Raw genomic sequence first — 24,161 nt, 5'->3', positions numbered from 1 at the left:
GATATGAAGCATCCATTTGACATCTTTCATCAATTTTGAATTTAAGCAAACTGTTTTTTTAACCAGCACCTTATCACCAGCACGCTTGATAAACTGTAAAAACTTATATACTGCAAATATCATGATCCACCACGATGTTTGAGTATTTATGGTGTAAATAAAACATAACAGAGATGAATCACTAAATTTATAGATGCAGCTCGCAGTTAGGAAGGAAAGCATTGTGTTGACATTTATTCTAAGGTGATTTGATTATAGAAGTAAAGATGTCTTGCTCCAGTTGGATAGAGCTTTGTGAGGCCTCACCTAGAATTTGTGTATGATTTTGGTCTCTTTATCTAAGGAAATCCAGACTTGCCATAGTGGGTGTTCAATTGAGGTTCACCACATCGACATCTGGGATGGTGGGATTGTTTTATCAGGAGAGCTTGAGGAAACTGGCTGATAGCGCTTAAAGTTTTAAAAGATGAGGGATGATCTAATTGAATCCTATAACATTCTAACAGGATATGACACTTGGAAATAGGTAGGATGTCATCTCTTGGCTGATGGTTCTAGAACTAGGGGTCCATAATCACAGGATAAGTGACAGGCTGTTTAAGACTGAGGTGAAGAGGAACTTCTTCATTCTGAGAGCATTAATCTTTAGGATCCTCTATCCCAGAAGGCTGTGGAAGCTCAATCATTGAGTAGGTTCAATACATAAATCAGTTAAGTGTCTGCAAATAAAGACATTAAAAAGTATGGTGATAATGCGGGAATGTGGCACTGAGGAGATGATTTGCTATCATGTTGAATGGCAGGGCAGGCTCAGTGGGCTAAACGGCCTGTTCCTGTTTTTAAAAGAGACCACTATATGGTGATGTCAACAGTTTCACTAAGGCATTCAACCATGTGAGCAGATGTGGTCTATTTACACAGCTGGAAAAGATTGGCTGCCTGCCAAAGCTGTCCAATGTGATCTACTCTTTCCATGACAATGTGATCGGTAAAGTCAGATATAACAGTATAACCTCAAATGTTTTTGTGATCCGCAGTGGGGTCAGACATGGACGTGTTCTGGCACTGACACTCTTTGGCATGTACTTCTCTATGCTGCTGACATATGCCTTCACATCTTCGACAAACGCTGTTGACTTACTTTCTAGAACTGATAGAAGACAAGGTTTTGCTAAATCCCCATCAGAGAGTAACTGTACAACAATGGTGCTGCATTAGCATGTCATCCCGGGGAATACCTTCAGTGGCAAATGGACAGACTGTTTCACGGCTGCATAGAGTTTGGTTTGATCAACATCAGGAAGATGCAATGTCACCGTCTGCCTGTTTGACAATTTGATGTTGGAGGTTGTTGATAGCTTAACATTTCCAAGCTATGCAAGCAGCAGCAATTCGTTGCTTGAAGTTGAAATCAGCACATGCATCACAAATCCTGTAGCTGAGCACTTTTCTCCCCGGACTAGAGGAGGTTAATGAGTGTCCTTATAGAGGTTTATTAAATCATGAGGAGCATGATAAGGTAGATAGCAAAGATCTTTTCCTTCAGTAGGAGAGTTCAAAACTAGAGAGCATAGATGAGAGAGGAAAGGTTAACAGTGACCTGATGGGCAGATTTTTCACACGGAGGATGGTACGTATGTGGAATTAACTGCCAGAGGAAGCGGTAGATGCAGATACAGTTACAACATTCAAAAGACATTTGGATAAGTACATGAATAGGAAAGGTTTAGAGGAACATTGGCCAAATGCAGGCAAATGGGACTAGTTTAATTTGGGAGATCTGGTTGGTATTGAAGAATTGGACCGAAGGGTCTGTTTCCATGCAATGTGACAATATCAGCTGAGGAAAAGCATATTAAACAACTTGACTGAGAACACCAGTAGGTGGGGATAAGTAGGTTTGCAGGTGACAGAAAGATTGGCCGTGTGGTTGACAATGAGAAAGACGATCTTAGGTACAAGAAGAGGTAGAAGTTTTGGTTAAACGGGCACATCGGTTGCAGATGGAATTTAACCCTGAAAAGAGTAAGATGATGCGCTTTGGAAGAAGTAACAAGACAAGGGAGTACTCAATAACAGGGAAAACACTAGGAAGTTCAGAGGAACTGAGGGATCTTTGGCTGCTTGTCTACTCATCCTGGAAAGCAGGAGGATAGCTTAATAGAGTAGTTAAGAAGGTTTATAGGACACTTAGCTTTATCATTTGTGGCATAAATTGGTTGAGCAGGATGCTATTTTGGAGCTGTAAAAATTTTGGTTAGGCCACAGCTTGCAGTACTGTGTGCAGTTCTGGTCACATATTGTAAGAAGGATGTGATTGCACTGGAGTGGGTGCAGAGGACGTTCACCAAGATGTTGCCTGGGTTGGAGCATTTTAGCTATGAAGAGAGACTGTTAGGTTCAGATTATTATCTTTAGAGCAGAGAAGACTGAGGGGATAACTGACTGATGTATATCAGATTATGAGAGACATGGAAGGATTGATAGGCACCAGCTGTTCCCCTTAGTTAAAGGGTCAACACAAGGAACCATAATTTTAAAGTGAAGGATAGGAGGTTTAGAGGAGATTTGAGGAAAGAAAATTCATCCAGCAGATGATGGGAATCTGGAATACACTGCGTGGGAGGGTAGTAGAAGCAGAAAGCCACATATCCTTTAAAACATACATACACGAGCACTTGAAATGCCATAACAGTCAAGACTATGGACTAAATGCTGGAATGTGGGATAGGTCAACACAGAATCAATGGGCCAAAGGGCCTCTTCTATGCTGCATGACTCCATCACCAAGCTGGGAATATATCTATCCTGCATCATCTAGAGTGGTGAGACCTGGGCAACAATGCTAGGCAGGAGAAAAGGCTGAACATTTCTACTGTTGCTTTAGCAGGACAAGGTCAACAACACAGAAGCCTTGGAGCATATTGAAGCCATTTTTGTTTATTCACACATGCGATGTGGTTGTCACAGGTTTTCTCACAGCACAGCACAGTACAGGCCCTGGTCCGGCCACATCTGGAGTATTGTGTCCAGTTCTGGTCACCTCATTACAGGAAAAGTGTGGAAGCATTGGAAAAGGTGCAGAGGAGATTTACCAGGATGTTGCCTGGAATGGAGGGAAGGCCTTACGAGGAAAGGTTGAGTGAGCTGGGCTTTTCTCTTTAGAAAGATAAAGGTGGCTTGATAGAGGTGTACAAAATGATCAGAGGTATGGGTAGAGTCGACAGCCAAAAACTTTTTCTTAGGGTGGAGGTAGCTATTACAAGGGGGCACAGTTTTAAAGTGAGTGGAGGTAGATTTAGGGGAGACGTCAGAGGTAGCTTCTTTACACAGAGAGTGGTCGGGGAGTGGAACGTATTGCCGGAGAGGATGGTGGAGTTGGTTTCACTAGGGGCATTTAAGCAGCTATTGGGTAGGCATATGGATGATAGTATATGTAGGGGTGGAGGTTAGATAGACCTTAGGATTAGGATAACAGTTCAGCACAACATCATGGGATGAAGGGCCTGTACTGTGCTGCACTGTTCTATGTTCTCTATGCTCTTTGTTGGGTCAGCATTTAATGCCCTTGAGAAGGTGGTGGTGAGCTGCCTTCTTGGACCACTATAGCCCATGTGCTGTAGGCAGACCCAAAATACCATTCGGGAAGGAATTCCAGGATTTTGACTTATTAATGGAACTAGAGTGATATAACTGCACCCAACAATTTAACTTTTCAATTAAAACTTTCTAGTTGATTAAAGATTTAAGTTTAGTATACCCTTATCAGTGGTGTGACCCTTCAATCTTTTATTTATGATTTGGATGAAGGAGTGGAAGGTGGATTAGCAAGCTTGCGGACAATACAAAGGTGGGTCACATTGTGGGCAGTGCGGAGGGCTGTTCTAGGTTACAAAAGGACATCGATAGGATGCAGAGCTGGGCTGAGAAGTGGCAGATGGAGTTTAACCCTGAAAAGTGTGAGGTGATTCATTTTGGAAGGACAAACTTGAAAGCAGAATACAGGGTTAACAGAAAGATTCTTGGCATTGTGGAGGAGCAGTGGGATCTTGGGGTTCATGTTCACAGTTCTCTGAAAGTAGCCACCCAGGTGGACAGAGTTGTTAAGCAGGCCTATGGTGTGTTAGCTTTCATTAATAGAGGGATTGAGCTCAAGAGCCATGAAGTTATGCTCCAGCTATACAAAAGCCTGGTTCAGCCACATCTGGAATATTGCGACCAGTTCTGGTCACCTCATTACAGGAAAGATGTGGAAGTGTTGGAAAAGGTGCAGAGGAGATTTGCCAGGATGTTGCCTGGGATGGAGGGAAGGTCTTATGAGGAAAGGTTGAGTGAGCTGGGCTTTTCTCTTTAGAAAGATGAAGGTGGCTTGATAGAGTGGTACAAAATGATCAGAGGTATAGGTAAAGTCGACAGCCAGAGACTTTTTCTTAGGGTGGAGGTAGCTATTGCGCAGGGGAATAGATTTAAAGTGAGTGGAGGTAGATATGGGGAGACGTCAGAGGTAGGCTCTTTACGCAGACAGTGGTCGGGGCATGGAATGCATTGCTGGAGAGGGTAGTGGAGTCGCCCTCATTAGGGACATTTAAGCGGCTATTCGATAGGCATATGAATGATTGTATAAGATAGGGGTGGAGGTTAGATAGACTTTAGGATTAGGGTAAAAGTTCGGCACAACATTGTGGCCTCTACTGCGCTGTACTTGTTCTATGTTCTGTGAGGCTGGTTCCCATCACCAAGTCACCCTTTACTTACTAGAGCACAGTACACTGGCTGTGGCCAGCCAGATCGGAGGCAGTCCTGAATTGAGGATATTCCAATCTCCTGGTTATATTAGTTGGCTAAGGCTTTCCCAATTGGCTCAGATTAACAGCTCCAATCAAGAACCACGAGGTCCCTAAGTCGAGGGACGTAGGCCTTGTCTTTCGCTTATAGCTTGTCTTGCGACATTTCCACCCTAGGTCTGGACCTCAGACTCAGACATGGGGTGGCACATATGACACCGTGGCCCGTCTCAAGGAGAATTTCCTCCTCTCCTTCCGGTGCTAACTATATCAGGGGTGCATCCATTTTAGACTTTGACGTTCTCTCGACACTAGATGGAGGGGGAGCACCTGTGGTTTTGGAGAGGCCTTCTGACTGTTCTGATGGGTCAAATATGTTCTGCTCTTGCCCTGTTTGTAAAGTTACAGCTTTCAGGTGATCCACGTGTTTGTTCAGTACTGTATCACCTATCCAGCCTTTGTAAGTTATGGGACCTAACCTCTCATAGATCTCGCCTTGTATCTTAAAAGGGCTGCTTCCCCCGAATTAAACAACAGGATAGAATATGACCAATTGTGGCATCAAACAAGAACCCTCAGCAAAATTGAGATCAGTGGAACCAAAACAAAAAGCTTCCTGTGATAACAATATGAAAAATTTTCTGAAGAAAGGTCTAGGCCCAAAACGTCAGCTTTCCTCACTCCCTCACTTAGCGGAGGCACGTGGCTGACATTGGCATTCCTGCTGCCGTTTCACCCTACCCCAGTGTCTGGAAACATCGGGTTTAGCCTGGCATGGAGTCTTCACTCAATCAGCAACCATGCTAGAGTTATCGCTGACGTTGCACACAGGATAGTCCTATAATCTAACAGGAATTGGAGCAGTTTGGTAGCCATTGTCACTGTAAGCTGCTTCTTAAAGTCTGCCTTCAACCTTTGGACTGCTCTTTCCACTAGACAATTGGAGGAGGGATGGTATGGAACTGTTCTATGTGCTGAATGCCATTGGACTTTAGGAAATATTCAAATTCCCTGCTGGTAAATGATATTCCATTGTCAGTGAACAATACTTCCAGGAGTCCGTGTATCATGAACAATACTCACAGCTTCTCAATGGTCATCCCTGAGTTGGTTGAATGAACTTTATTCATGTCTAACCACGTTGAATGGGCAGCCACAATGATTAGGAACACTGAGCCCATGAAAGGACCAGCATAGCCGACACACAACTGTGACCAGGGTTTGAGAGATAATGGGAACTGCAGATGCTGGAGATTCCAAGATAATAAAATGTGAGGCTGGATGAACACAGCAGGCCAAGCAGCATCTCAGGAGCACAAAAGCTGATGTTTCGGGCCTAGACCCTTCATCAGACCCTCTGATGAAGGGTCTAGGCCCGAAACGTCAGCTTTTGTGCTCCTGAGATGCTGCTTGGCCTGCTGTGTTCATCCAGCCTCACATTTTATTATCCTGTGACCAGGGTTTACCAGGATGTCACTAGTGGCAATTTTTGTTCTTGTTGGCACTCTGGGCACTGTCCCACCAATGCAGCTATGTCAACATCCTACCCTGGCCAGCAGACATAGCTTCTTGTGAGCATCCCACCCTCGTCATCGCGAGAGGCTGGTATCCAGTCACCAAGTCACGGAACAGTATACTGGCTGTGGTCAGCCAGCTCAGAGTCAGTCCTCAACTGCGAAGCATCTCATCTCCTGGTAATATTTGTCAGTTAAGACTTACCTGATTGGCCTGGGTTGACAGATCCCAAAAGAGAACCTCATAGTCCACAAGATCCACCTGGTTCCAATCACTACACAAAGTCTGTATTGAAGAGCTGGAGAAAGTTGGATTTAGAACAGATGCTGTAAGTCCTGAGTCTCTGATTATTGACTTCTAACTACCAGAACCATTTTGCTTTGTATAAGATATAACTTCAGTCGCAGGAAGCTTTTTGAGATGATAGGAACTGCAGACCCTGGAGAACCTGAGATAACAAGATGTAGAGCTGGACGTACACAGCAGGCCAAGCAGCGTCAGAGGAGCAGGAAAGCTGATGTTTTGGGCCTAGACCCTTCTTCAGAAACGTTTTCATCTTGTTATCACAGGAAGATTTTTGTTTTGATTCCATTGATCTCAATTTTGCTGAGGGTTCTTGCATGATGCCACAATTGGTCATATTCTATCCTGTTGTTTAATAAGTTACTTCAATCTTTTCACTGGAACAGCCTCTGTCTAACAGAGGAAAACAGGCATAAAACAATGAAAAAGATCACATTACTAAGATAAAATTATAGATAAAACAGAAGTATTTGATCTATTAGGAAATTAAAGCCAAACATTCATAATTTGAGATTTCAAAATGTCTAACCTATTTCTCACTTATAAAAATGTGGTTCTCTTTTGTATTTTTTGTCTGAAGTAGAAATGCTAAAATTGATGTGCATTTGATAATGATCAGTGTCACTCTAACATTGGTTTCCACGCTACTGTTGTCATGTGTTGTATGGTTAGTAACACAGAAATACAATACCTCTTATAACAGAGAGTCGAGCATTATTCATAGACCTCCATTCAGAAACTGTTCAACAAAAGATTGAGCAGAAATTAATTATGTGTTGTAGAATCACTTAGACTCAGCGAACTGTCAGGTGCCTCGAAAAAGCTGTAGCTCCATTGTCATACATCTCTGTTTGTACAAGAAAGGAAGACAAGTTTGAAATTCTTGTGATGGCAGAAAATACAAGCTGTGAGCAATCTACCAAACCAGAGGATGATCTAGATGCAAGTGTAAGTACACCAAATTCCTATTAAATAAATACCTTAATATAACAATTACCCAATCTATTTTCTACTTTCAACCGTGACACGCTAATATATTGGATAAGTGTTTAATAGTAGTTCGAAAGAATTTTACCTGTTTAAGAGTGGGGATTGAAGAACTGATATTACTATTTGATATATAATTTGGTGCATGATATTTATGACAAGGCATGATATTTATTTAAATGAGCTGTTTCATAACAAAGATTATAATAGACATATAATTACTGTAGATTACAGCCTATAAATTGATCAGATGTATAAGATGATCCCATTTTCCTGGTCCCAAAAATCATGTTTTTCAGTATAACTGAAACATAACTGAAGACTCCCCCATCTCATAAATGTTTTCAATCACAAAATGTACTTAAATTAAGGCTGACTACTAATTTTTGGCTCCTCGCATGCATGTTTTACTTGCTTTATAACCAGGTGCAAGGAATTGTGCTGATGATACATATAGTGTTATGAAGAAGGAGTTTCAGAGCACACAAACAGAGCAGACACTGTGTGGCAAATGAGAAAGAAAAACAAGTCTGTCAACAAAACATATGAAGTATGAAGCTGGTTCAAACAAAAAGTTATAAAACTTGCCGACCAAACAAAGAACTCTTCTTTGGTGAGGGAATTCAGTGTTAGAAAAAACTGGCTTGAGAGTGGAAAAAGAAGGAATTCAATGTGGAGAAGATGCACACAGCCAATCTACCACGAAAACAGGCAGAGATGATCTTGAGAAGCACATATCAGAATGGGTCCTTGAAAATCATTAGAATGGTTTCATTGTCACTGAAAATGCAGTGTGTATAAATACACACAAGTGAGTCAAATCAAATTCTGAGTCCAACATAGATATCAGAGCATCAGCTATTTGTATAGCTGCTTTAGGGGACGAAGATGTTGGTGTTGTTGCAGAAGACCAAAATCACTCTGAGATAGCCAAAAGACCTTGATGTCTAAATGACCAGTTTCCACAATTTATCATCAAACAGGCACAAATACAAGGAAGGGTTCTGAGGAAGGGTTACTGGACCCGAAACATTGACTCAGTTCTTTCCTTCACAGATGCTGCCAGACCTGCTGAGCTTTTCCAGCAACTTTGTTTATGTTCCTGATTTACAGCACCCGCAGTTCTTTCAGTTTTTAATCATTGTATCACTTCGGCAACACAGATTAAGTGCTCATAATTTTCAAAACTGAACTGTGGAGAAGAAAAATTGAAAAACAGTTCTTGTAAAAACTACAACATGTAAGAAGACAAGATTTAAGGTGAAATGAGCTTGCATGATTAAAGAAATGTAATGAACGGTTATTTTAATTTTCAAGTGCAAAACCTTGCCAACAATCAAGTTCCTTGGGGAGGTTTTGGTGGATGTCCATGATAATTGTTGGCTGGATGAAAATAATATGAGATTATGTATTCATAATCTGTGGACTGGGGCATCTCAGTGATATACTCAAAGAACATAACCTATTGTTGTTCATATCCCATACAAGGATTGGCTGGATAGGCTGGGACTTTCTTCCCTGGAGCGCGAGTGTTAGATTGAGCAGTAACCTTACAATGTCCTATCAAGTCATGAGAGCCATATTTTAAGTAGATGGGAAGCAGCTTTTCCCCATGGTAGGGAATTCTAAAACCAAAGGCACAGGTTTAAGGTGAGAGGGGATAAATACAAAAGGGTGCAGAGAGGCAATTTTTTCACACAGATGGTGGTAAATGTCAGTAGTGGGCTGCCAGATGTGGTGGTGGAGGCGAGTACAATTTTCTCATTTAAGAAACATTTAGTCTAGTATGTGGAAGGAACAGGGGTGGGAGGATATGGACCAAACATCTGCAAATGAGGCTAAATTAATTGTGAAAACTGGGCAGCATGGACAAATTGGGCCAAAGGGCCTGTTTCCCTGCTGTAAACCTCTATGACTCTATGACTAAGCAGTAAGACCAAGAAATTGCATCAACATTGTTGTTATACTGGGATGGTGTCATATATCCATAGGTCAACATTTAGGCATGTGCCTCAATAAGCAATGTAGAATGGTATAGATGGATAGTTGTTGGAGAATGAAACCTCCACAAAGACTAAAACTATGTTTGTTGTCCCTTTGCTGTTTTATGTGGTTGCTGACAAATTATAGGACGTTATTTGTATGCAAGCTTCTATCAGATATTTCAGAAAATGTGGAATACCAAATTCAGTGGAATGAAAATAAAGTGATTTGTTGTGGAATGATGATTCTGATGACCAATTTAAAAAAAAATCTTGTTTTTCATTAACATCTATCTCCTGGACAGAGATAAGTTGTTGTGATTTATTTTTGTTATTTTGTCCTATTGTAGGGATTGTCTTGCTGTTCTGAAACAAAACTTTCTGTTGCAGACCAAGTCTCCTCAGAGAAGAGACTTGCTGTTTGAGGATTTCACTTTGCTAAGGTAATTGAACAGCCTTGGACAAGGTGAGGCTTTCTCTGGAGTATAAAAATTCAAATAGAGCCTCTTCCAGGACACAATAATAACATGAGTAACTCATCTCATAGGAGCCAAGAGGCCTCTAAACAATAAAGGTCATTTATGAAAGAATCCATTCTCTCTCCTGGTTCCAGACTGCAATTATAACAGAGTTCCTTCTTAGAATGAAGTGGGTATTGAATGTCTTAATTAAATCTTAATATTTTGCTGTTTTTTTCTCTATCCCAAATCAGGTAAGAATTGTATCAACTGTTTTACCAATGACATATAAAAAAACCCCACAGCCACAGGTACTGCATCTGCCACGTGTTTGCTCATGATCCTGCCCGGTTTTATGTCATCAACAAACTTGGAAATGTTGTATTTGGTTCTCCAATCCAGATTGTATATTTACATTGTGAATATCAATATCCAAGCTGTGATCCTTGCATCATCGCACTAGTCACTGTCTGCCACCCAGAGATAAACACATTTATTCCCATTTTCTATTTCTGTCTGTGAGCCAATCATCATTCCATGCCAATGTATTATCCCCCATCTCATGTGTTTTGTGTTAATTTTGCCCACTAGTTTCCTATGTCAGACCTTATCAAAACCTTCTGAAAATTGAAATGCACTGCATCCACTGCTTCTCCCTTGTCAAATCTACTAATGATATCTTCAGCTCCAGTTGATTTGTCAAACATGACTTGCCTTTCATAAACCCATGCTGGCTTTGTGCAATCCTGTTAACTCTTCATAGTGTTCTGTTATCAAAGCTTTTACTGTAACCTCTAATCCTTTTCCCACTACCGATGTTAAATCAACTGATCTATAAATTTCTGTTTTTTTTTCTCAGACTCATGAACAGGAATCTTTTATTAACTGTATAAACTATGCATACAGCTACATAGGAGAGTGCATTCCTATAACATTGCTGGCTTGATCCTAGTTCCAAGTTTTGGAGAAGCCAGCAGGCATCAGTGATGACTTATCCAATTCTTAGAATAGTAGGACTTAGCCTTTACCGAGACTTCTAAGCTTGACTTATATGCTAACATCCATTGTAGTGCATATTGACTGTTTAAAACCTTCTATTTCTCACTGTATTTTTATCCTTCATTGCTTATTTAGATGTTCTGATTTCAAGGAAAATGGACAACTCTGGTAGAACCTGTGTTTATTGCCTCTCCCTATTTGCCCGATGAGCTATCTTTTCAAATCATTGTAGTTGATGGGATATAGGGGCACTCATTGTGCTGTTACAGAGAGAGTTCCCAGATGTTGACTTGATGATATTGAAGGAATGGTGATAAATTATGAAATCAAGAATGTGTTGGATTTGGAGAAGAAATTATAGGTTTCCATTGCTCCTTATGCTATTGGTGGCAGTGGTCATGGGTTTCGAAGGTGCTGTTGAAGGACTTTTGATGAGTTGCTACAGTTCATCATGTGAATCCTGCCTGTGTGAACTGCTGGTAAGGGGGAGTGAATGTTGCAGATAGTGTATGAGTTTCCATCACATGGGCTGTTTTGCTCTGAGTGGTGTCAAGCTCCTTGAGTGTTTTTGGTGTTGCACTCATCTAAGGATTGCAGAGAATTTCATCACATTCCTGGCTTGTGCCTCACAGATGCTTTGTGGAGCCAAGATGTGAGTTATTTACTTCAGAACTCCTATCTCTTGCCTGCTCTTGTAGGCACAGTATATATATGGTTGGACAGTTTGGTTTCTGATCTATTGTGACACGCAGGATATCAATGGTATAGTGATAAATGTCATTTAATATTGGGGGAAACCAGTTAGATCCTCTCTTCTCAAAGATAGTCATTGTCTGAGACTTGTATGTCACAAATATTAATTGCCATCTACTGGCCCAACTCCTGAATATTGTTATTGATGGGACAGCTGAAGATATTTGAAATAAAAATAGAAAATGTTTGAAGTATTAGCAGTGTCTGGGGAAAGATAAATAATTTGATGGATGTAGGTTTCAGACTTAGTCTCCGCTGTAATGGCAGGTCCATTTATTGGTTCTGAACCCCAGTAGAAAGGAAACACATTTTGCTAAGGCTCTTTCACTGACCTGCAGCATGAGTCTCCTTTCTCCAGGATTTCAAGCCAATTGGGTAGAGTGGGCAATATGATGCATCCGTTCTGTGAAATGAAGGATGTTTAATGAAAGGGACTATGATGTGTATTACAATGGCTCATCAGTACATAGATATCTGAATCTGCTTAAAGTGTGGCAATAGTGGGGAGATCTGGGAAGGTTGCTCCCTGGGTCTCTCAATCTTATCTAGTTGCAGTGAAGTAAATTCCCTCAAGTATGGGAGGAACAGAAGAACATTTCAAACTGAGCAGGCATTGATGGATGTGGGAGGAATTCAGCAGAACTGTGGCCTTTCCAACTTGGAGCTAATGGGCTAAGAAGATCCAGGACCCCAGGAGGGCATAAGAGGTGAGTGGCCTAACACTTCTAGGTGTCAGGCCAGCCTCTGACTTTCACTGCATTCACCTGCACTGCACCCCTGGGATAGCTCACCCTACAGCTCCACTTATTCCTTTCTCTATTTCTATCTGAGCACCCAATACTCATTGTCAATCTCCTTTCTATTATCTCTGTCACCCAGATATTTCACAGTCGCCCACTACAAACGCTGGCCTACCATTCACTCCGCACAAACCGTTTCTGAAACTCAGACCTTTCTCCTTTCCCTCATAGAGTCTCACTGCAGGTGAGAAGATCAAATAAACTGAGGGAGAAGTGGAGACCACAGAAGGTGCCCCTCCTTTGACAGCACCTCATCAGCCACCTGAAATGTGTGTGCAGCTGCTCCCCAGGAAGGAGATTTTGTCCGTGGGTGGCTACAGATGCCTGAACTAATCTAGCGTAAGAGCCTGAGTCTCTGAAGCACTGCTGCTCCAATATGGAAAGAGAACACTCACTACTGTGAAGGGGAGTAGTAAAGGAAATGGGGAGCACACTGTGAAGAGCAGAGTGCAAAAGAGATAGAGAGCAGAAGATGTGTTGAACAGGATGGAATGTGTTAGAGTAGGGGCAAGTAGAGCACAGTATGACATTTATAAAATTAATTCTGGGTTTCAAGAAACTTGACTTCTGTGTTACTAGTACCAAGGCCAAGAAAAATTATGAGTGATAACATTGTACCCCGGATCTGAATTTCAATCAGAATGGACATTTAAGCTGAAATTCTATAAAGCCACAGCCACAGTAACAGAATTATATTGTGGAAACTATAGTTTACCCTAGTAGACTGTGCAAAACAACATTTTTCACTATATTTCGTACATGACAACAATAAATCAAATCAAATCAAATCACTAGGATAACACCATTCACGACCTCATCACCTCAGGGGACCTCCCACCCACAGCCTCCAACCTCATTGTTCCCCAACCCCGCACAGCCTGTTTCTATCCCCTTATCAAAGTCCACAAACCTGTCTGCCCTGGTCGACCCATTGTCTCAGCCTGTTCCTGCCCCACCGAACTCATCTCCACCTATCTGGACTCCATTTTCTCCCCTTTGGTCCAGGAACTCCCTACCTACATCGGTGACACCACCCATGCCCTGCACCTCCTCCAGGACTTCCAATTCCCTGGCCCCCAACACCTCATTTTCACCATAGACATCCAGTCCCTATACACCTGTATTCTGCATGCAGATGGCCTCAAGGCCCTCCGCTTCTTCCTGTCCCGCAGGCCCGACCAGTCCCCCTCCACCGACACCCTCATCCGCCTAGCCGAACTCGTCCTCACCCTCAACAACTTCTCTTTCGATTCCGCCCATTTCCTACAGACAAAAGGGGTGGCCATGGGCACCCGCATGGGCCCCAGCTATGCCTGCCTCTTTGTAGGTTACGTGGAACAGTCCCTCTTCCGCACCTACACAGGCCCCAAACCCCACCTCTTCCTCCGTTACATTGATGACTGTGTCGGTGCCACCTCTTGCTCCTCAGACGAGCTCGAACAGTTCATCCACTTCACCAACATTGTCCACCCCAACCTTCAGTTCGCCTGGGCCATCTCCAGCACATCCCTCACCTTCCTGGACCTCTCAGTCTCCATCTCAGGCAACCAGCTTGTAACTGATGTCCATTTCAAGCCCACTGACTCCCACAGCTACCTAGAATACACCTCCTCCCACCCACCCTCCTGCAAAAATTCCATCCCCTATTCCCAATTCTTCCGCCTCCGCATCATCTGCTCCTAGGATGAGGCATTCCACTCCCGCACATCCCAGATGTCCAAGTTCTTCAAGGACTGCAACTTTGCCTCCACAGTGGTCGAGAACGCCCTTGACCGCGTCTCCCGCAATTCCGGCAAAACATCCCTCACACCCCGCCCCCGCCACAATCGCCCAAAGAGGATTCCCCTCGTTCTCACACACCACCCCACCAACCTCCGGATACAACGCATCTTCCTCCGACACTTCCGCCATCTACAATCCGACCCCACCACCCAAGACCTTTTTCCATCCCCACCCTTGTCTGCTTTCCAGAGAGACCACTCTCTCCGTGACTGCTTTGTTCGCTCCACACTCCCCTCCAACCCCACCACACCGGCACCTTTCCCTGCAACCGCAGGAAATGCTACACTTGCCTCCACACCTCCTCCCTCACCCCTATCCCAGGCCCCAAGATGACTTTCCATATTAAGCAGAGGTTCACCTGCACATCTGCCAATGTGGTATACTGTATCCATTGTACCTGGTGTGACTTCCTCTACACTGGGGAAACCAAGCAGAGGCTTGGGGAATTTTAAATTTCCGGGACAGGTATACCAAAGATATCTTAAAAAGTGTTTGAAGTCAACCTGATGTTGGAAATAATTTGTTCGCAATAGGTAGCCATTTAAACAAATAGGGCGCTCCTTCCCAATGCTGATATCTTAGAATCCTGCTTAGAATCCTTCCCACTTCACTGGGACTCACTTTAGGCCATTATTGGTGAGCCAAGCAGGCCAGAATTCAATGCATAGAAAGTGTGAGTTGCATGTGGAGGTAAACAGGTGTCAGCCACTTATGGGAAACAGCACACTTGGTATCCTGACAGTAATATCTCAAAGTGCTGAGAAAGGTATTTGGACATAATTTGTCCAGGCATTTCACCTCAGAGATTTCTTTCAGGGCAGCAGCTCTAATTTGTTTTTGTTACCATTATGCCTTTAATGTCCACTTAGGGTGAAACATTTTCATGGCTTTGAGATGTATAATAAAGTCACTTTCTGGAACAAGCTCAACAAATTCACAAATGATCTGAAATTTTCCTCCGTGACGATTAAATGTTGATTTAAATAACATAATAATTTTGGGAAATCTGATATGAATGTTCATTAATTGCCTAATGAAGGGACTGATGTGTGGCCTCGAAAGTACACCTACCAACATGAATTAATTTTAGTACACTGTTTTCTTTGATACCTTTTAAAAACAATGTTAATGACATTAAACACACTTTGGATGAATGGAAATTGCAGCTTTACTGCTTAGCTCAGTGAGGCTTCCAGGGATGTGATGAGCTGTAATCCTGATTCCACTGTCCATTACTCGGTGTGTGGTGTTGTATTTCCTCATAAATAATAGCATCTGGACGGAAGGACATACTATACCATACAGTCACCTGGGTAATGTAACTATGTTTATCTTAGATGCTGTATAATTCCATTATTTATTATTTAAGCCATGGTGCTAAGTGTTTGAAAATAAGATCTTTTCATGCTTGTATTCTCCTAGGCTTTTTGTTGGTTATTGTTCCAATTGTAATATGAAGTATAAATGTAAAATGTATAACATTATGACAAAGGAATATTGAATCTATTTAGCCTGAACAGTCAGATTTAAACTTCCAAATATTTACATTAAAACAACTACTATGAAGTTTCAAATGCAATTGTATTCCAAGAACATATTAAACATATTCTACATTTGCTAATACCAAAGTCCATCTATTTACAACTGACATTAAATGATCATATTGACTAAGGCCACTCATGCTTCTACCAAAAATAGAAAATGTTGTTATTAATTTAATAATGTGCAGGAGTGTGAAGATTCCTTGTCAATATGATAATTAAATTCATTTTACTTTCTTTTATAGATTGTAATGCATTTTGCACACAAACTCAGATGTGCAAAATTCATTTTATGCTATGTATGATTAGCACTCCCAACTCCAAAATGACTTTAATTTTGTTACAGATTGCAGTTTGAAGGCAAGTAGATGAAAGGTAATCGCGGGATCTATACCTGCATCCCGCCTTTTAGATAGAGGCGCATCCCTGATGAATTTGTTTCCCTTCCATAATGGCTCTCCTTAACTGTCTGGCTCTGTTCCTCATAGATCCTCAAAACCCACCATTTAGACCAAGACAGTGGTTACCCCTCCTAATAAATCCTCCTTTCACTTGGCTTCCATTCCTGTTTAAAAACTTTCTGTGAAGCTTTTAAACTATTTTCAATGTTAAAATGTTAAAAATGCAGGTTGTTGCTGACTTTCTTTTCTCTAACATTTAGGTTTCCAAAATCTCACTCGACATGAGCAACCTGGATGGAATTTTGCCTGTGAAAAGAAAACATCCACGAAAAGGAAAGAGAAAACCCAAGTTACCATTTAAATGTCAATTTAAGGAGACAGCTGAATGTTTCTATATCCACAAAAAAATTATCTTCTTTACTCTGGTGATTTTTGTTATTATGTTAATAACATGGACCTTACTATGGGTCTTTGTACGTAAGTATTTTCCTTAGCTATTCTCATAGAGCAAAATAACTGAATTCTTTGAATTTTTGATAGACAAGCAATCTATTCAAATACCAGTTCTGATATTTTAAAAAATCCTATCAAACATGGATGAACATTTTGACCCTGGTACAGTTTAATACAAATTAGCACCAGATTATAATATCAAATTGAAAGGCTCAAAATTGTTCAGGAACATTTCAGTACTGTTGAAAACTTGACACTGTCTCAAATAATTGCACATTTGTGTTATAAGTTTAGGATTTGCTTAAACACATGTTGGAGTTCAATGATAATGGGAACTGCAGATGCTGGAGAATCCAAGATAATAAAATGTGAGGCTGGATGAACACAGCAGGCCCAGCAGCATCTCAGCAGCATCTCTGATGAAGGGTCTAGGCCCGAAACGTCAGCTTTTGGGCTCCTGAGATGCTGCTGGGCCTGCTGTGTTCGTCCAGCCTCACATTTTATTATCTTGAAGTTCAATGATATTGGTTGCTCCAGTATAAGTGATTTTTCTGTCTCACTGTTACTAGAATTGACTCATATTGTTTCATTGCTAATTATACAGTAGTATTCAGTGGGGAGTCTAACTCTGGTACCTTCCTGAGAATCAAACTGACAATTGATGCCTTCACATAGTAACTTATGTATCTCCCATTCTTTCTGAAAGCAGGCCCTGAAAATATTGGTCAAGAAAAGCCTGATGTCGATCTGAGCTTGTTTATTCCACCATATAGTAAAGATACAGAACAGCAATTAACAAGGCTGTCAGCTCAATCAATATAACATGGCTTCACGTAATTCAAAACTTAAAAAAAGAGAGTTATCTCACAGTGGATTTCCTATCTCAAGTGCTGCAATACGACTTTTAACTGTCTTCCATATTTCTTAACATCTCTGCAAAGATGTTCAGATTTCGCTTTTAAAACTTGATTGAAGATGCATAGATCCTTATTCCTCAATTTCCTGTCTTCATAGGAATTTGAGGCTTCACTTCTAACCACTGCCTCCTGTAGATTAGATGCAAGCAGAGTCTGGTATTTAATGTTTAGCATCCCCCTTCCCTTTAAAAAAAACTTCACATATTTAAAACAACGTAATCCTCGATGATTCCAGTATATGTTGAGAGACTCTGATTTAGGGTATGATTCTTTATGCTTTCTGATACCATGAGCAACATCATGTCACTCCAGGCATTAATTAAAATAGTGTGACTTTAACTTTAATACACAATTCCCAAATGCTTTCAGCTCTTCTCTTCAATCCTATGTGTAAAGTAAAATTACTTTGTTTTAAGACAAACTGCTTAAATGTAAACTAAAAGAACTGCAGATGGTGTAAATCAGAAACCAAAACAGAAGTTGCTGGGAGAGGTCAGAAATCAGAATTAATGATTTGGGACCAGTGACCCTGAGGAAGGTTCACCAGACCTAAAATGTTAACTCTGATTTCTCTTCATAAATGCTGACAGACCTGATGAGCTCTTCCAGCAACTTCTGTCTTTTGTTTCTACTTAAATGTAATTCTTTCTTAATTGCATTCTGTGGAAAAATGTTAAAATGGCACATACTGTGATGATTTATTTTTCACTTTTTTTGCAGGAAAGGTGTTTTTTGTTTCAGAAATCTAATCCTGTTGCACGTATTTGCATTCTCATCCATTCAAACTAATCAAGTGTGTATTGGCCTGATCCTGGCAGAATTAGCAACAATTGCATGAGAAATGAAGTAAATCGTCCCTATGTTTAAGATTTTGGAGGATTCTGGAATAGCACCAGAGGGATAGATACTTTAGTGTAGGACCTATGGGTCTCAGACAGGATAGTGAGTTCTTGGAAGCAGGATAGAGTTGGTTTGGGACCCTGTAATATTGGGGAATTTGGCAGATTTCTAACCCTATTGAAGTATGCTGCAATTATATAAAACTCTAGTTAAACTGGAATATTGTATTCAGTTCTTGTTTCACAAGAATAATACCCAGCCTAAATTGAGAGGATGATTAAGTTTGTATTCCCTGAGTATATCAGGTAGTGATCCAGTTGAGGCATTTATGTGATCAAATATGTCATTAGGGTAAACAGTGAAACACAAATTCTGCAGGTAGTGGTGACCAAAACAAGAAGATATGGTAGATAATTTAGAGCCTGGCAATTCAAGGTACACTAGTAGGAGAAATTTGAGAGGATTTTGCTTAAAATACTGTTGACTTTAGAGGAATTGAAGGGTTTAAAACTGACATATATCATTTTTGTTAGTTTGTGGTCTGGAACTGAAGTTGAGTTTTAGATTGGCTGTAATCTAGCTGAATGACCAACCTGTTTGGCTGAATGGTCTGTTTGTATGATCACATGCCTTAAGGAGCCTGACCTTAAAGAGATCCCGCTGTGTCAGAAGCTAAGGATATCTTTTAGAACCCCGAGGAGCTCCTCTACTCCTCCTGCTCCCATAAAAATAAATGAATATACATCTTTGGGCTTCTCTTTGTCCAGACTGCCAGAGGATAAAGAGTAGATGCACATCCTGAACTGTTGAAAGTTAAAATAGTATTGGCATTTTAAAGTTTTGGCAAAGATCTGTAGCTCGGGTTGTGGATGAGGTTGTTGACTTGCTTGCCGAGCTGGCTTGTTTTTGTTCAGACGTTTTGTCACCATGCTAGGTGGCATCATCAGTGAAGCGCTGAAGTGATGTTATTCTACTCTACTTGGAATTTATACTGCCCAGTCTGTCATGGTGACTGTCATTTTGGTTTTTGGTCTGTGTGGGTTTGTATATGGGGTCCAATTCTAAAGGTTTGTTGATTGAAATATGGGTGAAGAACCATGCCTCTGGGAATTCCCACGAATGTCATTGTTTGGCTTGGGCTACTATGTCCTTGTCCCAGTTAAATGGTCTTCATTGCCTGAATGTACAGATATTAAGGAAAGTTCATCATGCCGTTTTGCTGCTAGCAGATATTCATGTGTTCTGATGGCTAGTTTCCTTCCTGTCTGACTGATGTAATGTTTGTGGCAGTTATTACATGGTATTTTGTAAATCACATTCATTCTGCACATTGTGGGAGTGGGGTCTTTAATCCTTATAAATGTTTGTCGTGGAGTGACTGTGGGCTTGTGGGCCACCATGATTCCTAGTGGTCTTAAGAGTCCTGTTGTCAGTTCCAATATGCTCCTAATGTAGGGCAGTGTGGTCAGTGTGTTAGGGCGTACTGTGTCCTCCTGTTATGTAAGCATCTGTGGATGAAGTTGTGGGAATATCTGTTTAAAGTGAGCATCTTGTATAAGTGTTCTTCCTCTTTCCTGCGTAGTTCTGGAGTGTTGCAGTGTGTCCTGGCCCTCCTGAGTAATGTCCTCATGCAGTTTTGTTTATGGATATTGGGATGGTTGCTGTGGAAGTTGAGGGTTTGAACTGTATGGGTTGCTTTTCCATATACTGAGGTTTGGAACTCCCCATTTGTCAATTGCTCTACCTTAACATCCAGAAACAGACATTGATTGTTGTTTTCTTCTTCCCTTGTGAATTTAATCCCTATGGCACGGTGGCTCAGTGGTTAGTACTGCAGCCTCACAGCACCAGGGACCCCGGTTCGATTCCGGCCTCGGGTAACCATCTGTGCGGAGTTTGCACGTTCTCCCCATGTCTGTGTGGGTTTCCTCCGGGTGCTCCAGTTTCCTCCCACAGCCCAAAGATGTGCAGGCTAGGTGGATTGGCCATGCTAAATTGCCTCTAATGCTCAGGGGTGTGTGGGTTATAGGGGGATGGGATGGGTGGGATGCTCCAAGGGGCAGTGTGGACTCGTTGGGCTGAAAGGCCTGTTTCCACACTGTAGGGAATCTAATCTAATACGCTGTTGATGAGGTGTTGGGTCACTTCTAATTTGCTGCGTTTAATAATGACAAATGTGTAGTCTACATACTGGATCCACAGTTTAGGTTGAATGGGGGGAGGGTGGTGTGTTCTAGTCTTTGCATGACTTCTTCTGCAATGAGTCCTGAGATGGGTGACCCCATTGGTGTACAGTTGATCTGATGTATATCTAACCATTAAAGGCAAAGTGTGTGGTGAGGCAGAGATCTATCAACTTAAGTAGTTGTCCTTGCTGTTTCCTCTCGTCATGTGGCTACTGTTTCTTTGGCTAGTAGGATGTTGTTTGATGTGAATAAAGCTGTGATGTCAAAGGATACCATAATCTCGTTGTCGCTGATTTTTATGTTCTTGAGGGTATCAAGGAAATCTTGGGTTGAGTGGATAGAATGGGGTGATCCATCTGTTAGGTGTTTCAATCTCTGTTGTGTGATGTAGGGAAACAATGGGTCTGAGAGGAATGTCTGGTTTATGTACTTCAGGCAGTCCATAGAAGCAGAGGGCGTTTGTGCCTTCTGGTTTCATTCTCACAAAGTCTGTCGTGGTTATCTGCCCTGCATTCATTAGTCGCTTCAGTGTCTGGGTGATCCTATTACCTCGGTGTGGTGTTAGGTCTATCGCCACCTGTTGGTAAGTGGTTACATCTGCAAGCAATGTCTATGCTTTCTTAATGTAGGATAATAAAGTGTGAAGCTGGATGAACACAGCAGGCCAAGCAGCATCTCAGGACCACAAAAGCAGACGTTTCGGGCCTAGACCCTTCATCAGAGAGGGGGATGGGGTGAGGGTTCTGGAATAAATAGGGAGAGGCAAACCAAAGATGGAGAGAAAAGAAGATAGGTGGAGAGGAGAGTATAGGTGGGGAGGTAGGGAGGGGATAGGTCAGTCCAGGGAAGACAGACAGGTCAAGGAGGTGGGATGAGGTTAGTAGGTAGGAAATGGAGGTGCGGCTTGGGGTGGGAGGAACGGAGGGGTGAGAGGAAGAACAGGTTAGGGAGGCAGAGACAGGTTGGGCTGGTTTTGGGATGCAGTGGGGGGAGGGGAAGAGCTGGGCTGGTTTTGGGATGCGGTGGGGGAAGGGGAGATAATGTAGTCTGGTTTGTTCAAAATGACGGTCATCGCCCTTTGTCTGCTGGTAGAGTTATGATGTTCTTGTCTTTCTTGAGTTTATCTACTGCTTTTCTCTCTGTTGTATTCAGGTTGTCCCCTTTGTTCCTTCTGTGCAGTGTGAGGATTAGAGTTTATTGGATGGCTTGTTGTGTTTCGTCCATCAGTTTGTTGTCTTTTAATGTATTCTCCAGCACAGCCACGAAGTCTGTTCTGCTCACATGCAAAACGAACGTGGTTTACAAAATACCGTGCAACGACTGCCACAAACATTATATTGGACACACAGGAAGGAAACTAGCCATCAGAGTACAGGAACATCAGCTAGCAGCAAGGCAACACAACAAACTCTCCATAATATCGGTACATTCGGACAATGAAGACCATCAGTTTAACTGGGACAGGGTAGCCATAATAGCCCAAGCCAAACTTAGACACGCATGGGAATTCCTAGAGGCATGGTTCTCCACCCATAGTTCAATCAACAAATATATAGAATTGGACCCCATATACAAACCCATACAGACCTAAAACCAGAAATGACAGTACTGACCACAACAGACCGAACAGTATAAATTCCAAGCAGAGTAGAATTATCGGAGGCTCCACTGATAATGTCACCTTTCATAGTGACAAAACTGCAGGGTGGTTTGATCTGAGAGTAAGATAATAGGTCAACACAACATCATAGGCTGAAGGGCCTGTGCTGTGCTGAACTGTTCCATGTTCTATGTTTAAAAACAAGCCAGCTCAGCAAGCAAGTTAACAACCTTAGTATTGGGGTTTATTGATTCAAAATATCTAACTCAGCTCTGAGCTGTTTCAGGCATTTTCCAGGTCTGGTTATTTTGAAGACCTTGACGAAATTGCACAACTACCATAGTGATAACATCTGATCAGTAAATTCCATCCGATTTCATGTTCGGCAGGAGGCCACAAAATCTTGCTCGTTTCTGTACCTTCAGATTTTTGTTAGTTCATTCAGAAAGGCACAATTAAATTTTAGCTTGTATGTCTTGCATCTGCTGAAGTAGCACATGCTTTTCTCTTTAACATTTAGCATTATGCTTATTAAAAATCTCAACAAAAATAGTATTTCCTTTCTATTATACAGTGAGAACACAAAATGTTACTGCTTTGTATTTTGCTGGATTATTCCGTATAGCAAATGTTGAATTTATTCCTGAATATCGAAGGAAGGACTCCCCTGAATTTCTCTCCATGGCAGCTAAAGTTCAGCAAGTGGTAAGAAACCTCTCACACACCATATGGTATATGATATAGGATTAAATATGGGGTAGTATATTCTGAATTCCGAATAATGTTAACAAGGAGTTGCAGGTGGGATATGGCTCAGTTGGATTAACTTGGGAACATTTCCACATATCACATCACGTAAGTAGTGTGAAATTGTAGCACAGTTTTTTTGCCAATAGCTCCTTTATAGTTACTTGTGAAATATTTGCTTCTCCAAAGCTTTATTCAATATGACAAACATTGGGTCAAATTTCCACTGATTAGTCGTAACTTTTGAGGTAGAGGATTCGATGAGATTCGTTCAGTGGTTCACTAGACTATTCAATGGTATGTGCCATTTTCCAAACTAATTGTGGAGAGACCTCAGTGTGATTTCTGACCTTGTCCATCCCAGTCCAACACTGGCATCTCCACATCATGAACAATAGAAATTAGAATTGATGCTGTGCATACTTTAGAGAAAGTTATGGACTTGTATTTTAAAAACTGTTGCATATTTTTCTTTTTCATTAAATTTAAAAGTTCATTATGAGTCATTGAGTGAAGAAAGATAGTAAAATATAGTCTAATTAGATCCTGAGAAAAAAGCCCTGGAAGATTAACTTGATCAGGCTTTGGCAAGAAAGCTGGCTTTACCTGAGCTCTACAGTGTGGTAGACTGTTCACATACCGCATTCAAAGCACCATATCATAGGTAGTAGACTTCATCAATAGAAAAAGACTCTATTCCATCAATGATAATGGGAAATGCAGATGCTGGAGATTCCGAGATAACAAAGTGTGGAGCTGGATAACGCAGCAGGCCAAGCAGCATCTTAGGGCACAAAAGCTGACGTTTTGGGCCTAGACCCTTCATCAGAAAAGGGGGAGGGGGAGAGGGTTCTGAAATAAATAGGGAGAGAGGGGAGACGGATCAAAGATGGATAGAGGAGAAGATAGGTGGAGAGGAGACAGACAAGTTGAAGGGGCGGGGATGAAGCCAGTAGAGGTGAGTGTAGGTGGAGAGGTAGGGAGGGGATAGATCAGTCCGGGGAGGACAGACAGGTCAAGGGGGTGGAATGAGGTAAGTACATAGGAAATGGAGGTGTGGCTTGAGGTGGGAAGAGGGGATAGGAGAGAGGAAGAACTGATTAGGGAGGTGGG

At 41.7% G+C, this 24,161-nt stretch overlaps 1 protein-coding gene across 1 annotated transcript in view; it reads left to right on the top strand.

The window, feature by feature from the left end:
- Nucleotides 1-24,161, top strand: part of tmprss7 (transmembrane serine protease 7) — a 98,807-nt gene that overhangs the window by 8,365 nt on the left and 66,281 nt on the right. Inside the window, exons 4-6 of the mRNA XM_059650272.1 lie at nt 7,385-7,550; nt 16,566-16,782; nt 22,876-23,006. Coding sequence (XP_059506255.1) covers nt 7,491-7,550; nt 16,566-16,782; nt 22,876-23,006 — 408 coding nt within the window. The 5' untranslated portion in view covers nt 7,385-7,490. The remainder of the gene's footprint in view (nt 1-7,384; nt 7,551-16,565; nt 16,783-22,875; nt 23,007-24,161) is intronic.

This window comes from Stegostoma tigrinum, chromosome 12 (assembly GCF_030684315.1).
Source record: "Stegostoma tigrinum isolate sSteTig4 chromosome 12, sSteTig4.hap1, whole genome shotgun sequence".
In the NCBI taxonomy this organism is placed as follows: domain Eukaryota; kingdom Metazoa; phylum Chordata; class Chondrichthyes; order Orectolobiformes; family Stegostomatidae; genus Stegostoma; species Stegostoma tigrinum.
The sequence above is the reverse complement of the archived record's forward strand: the minus strand, read 5'-3'. Positions and strand labels throughout refer to the sequence as shown.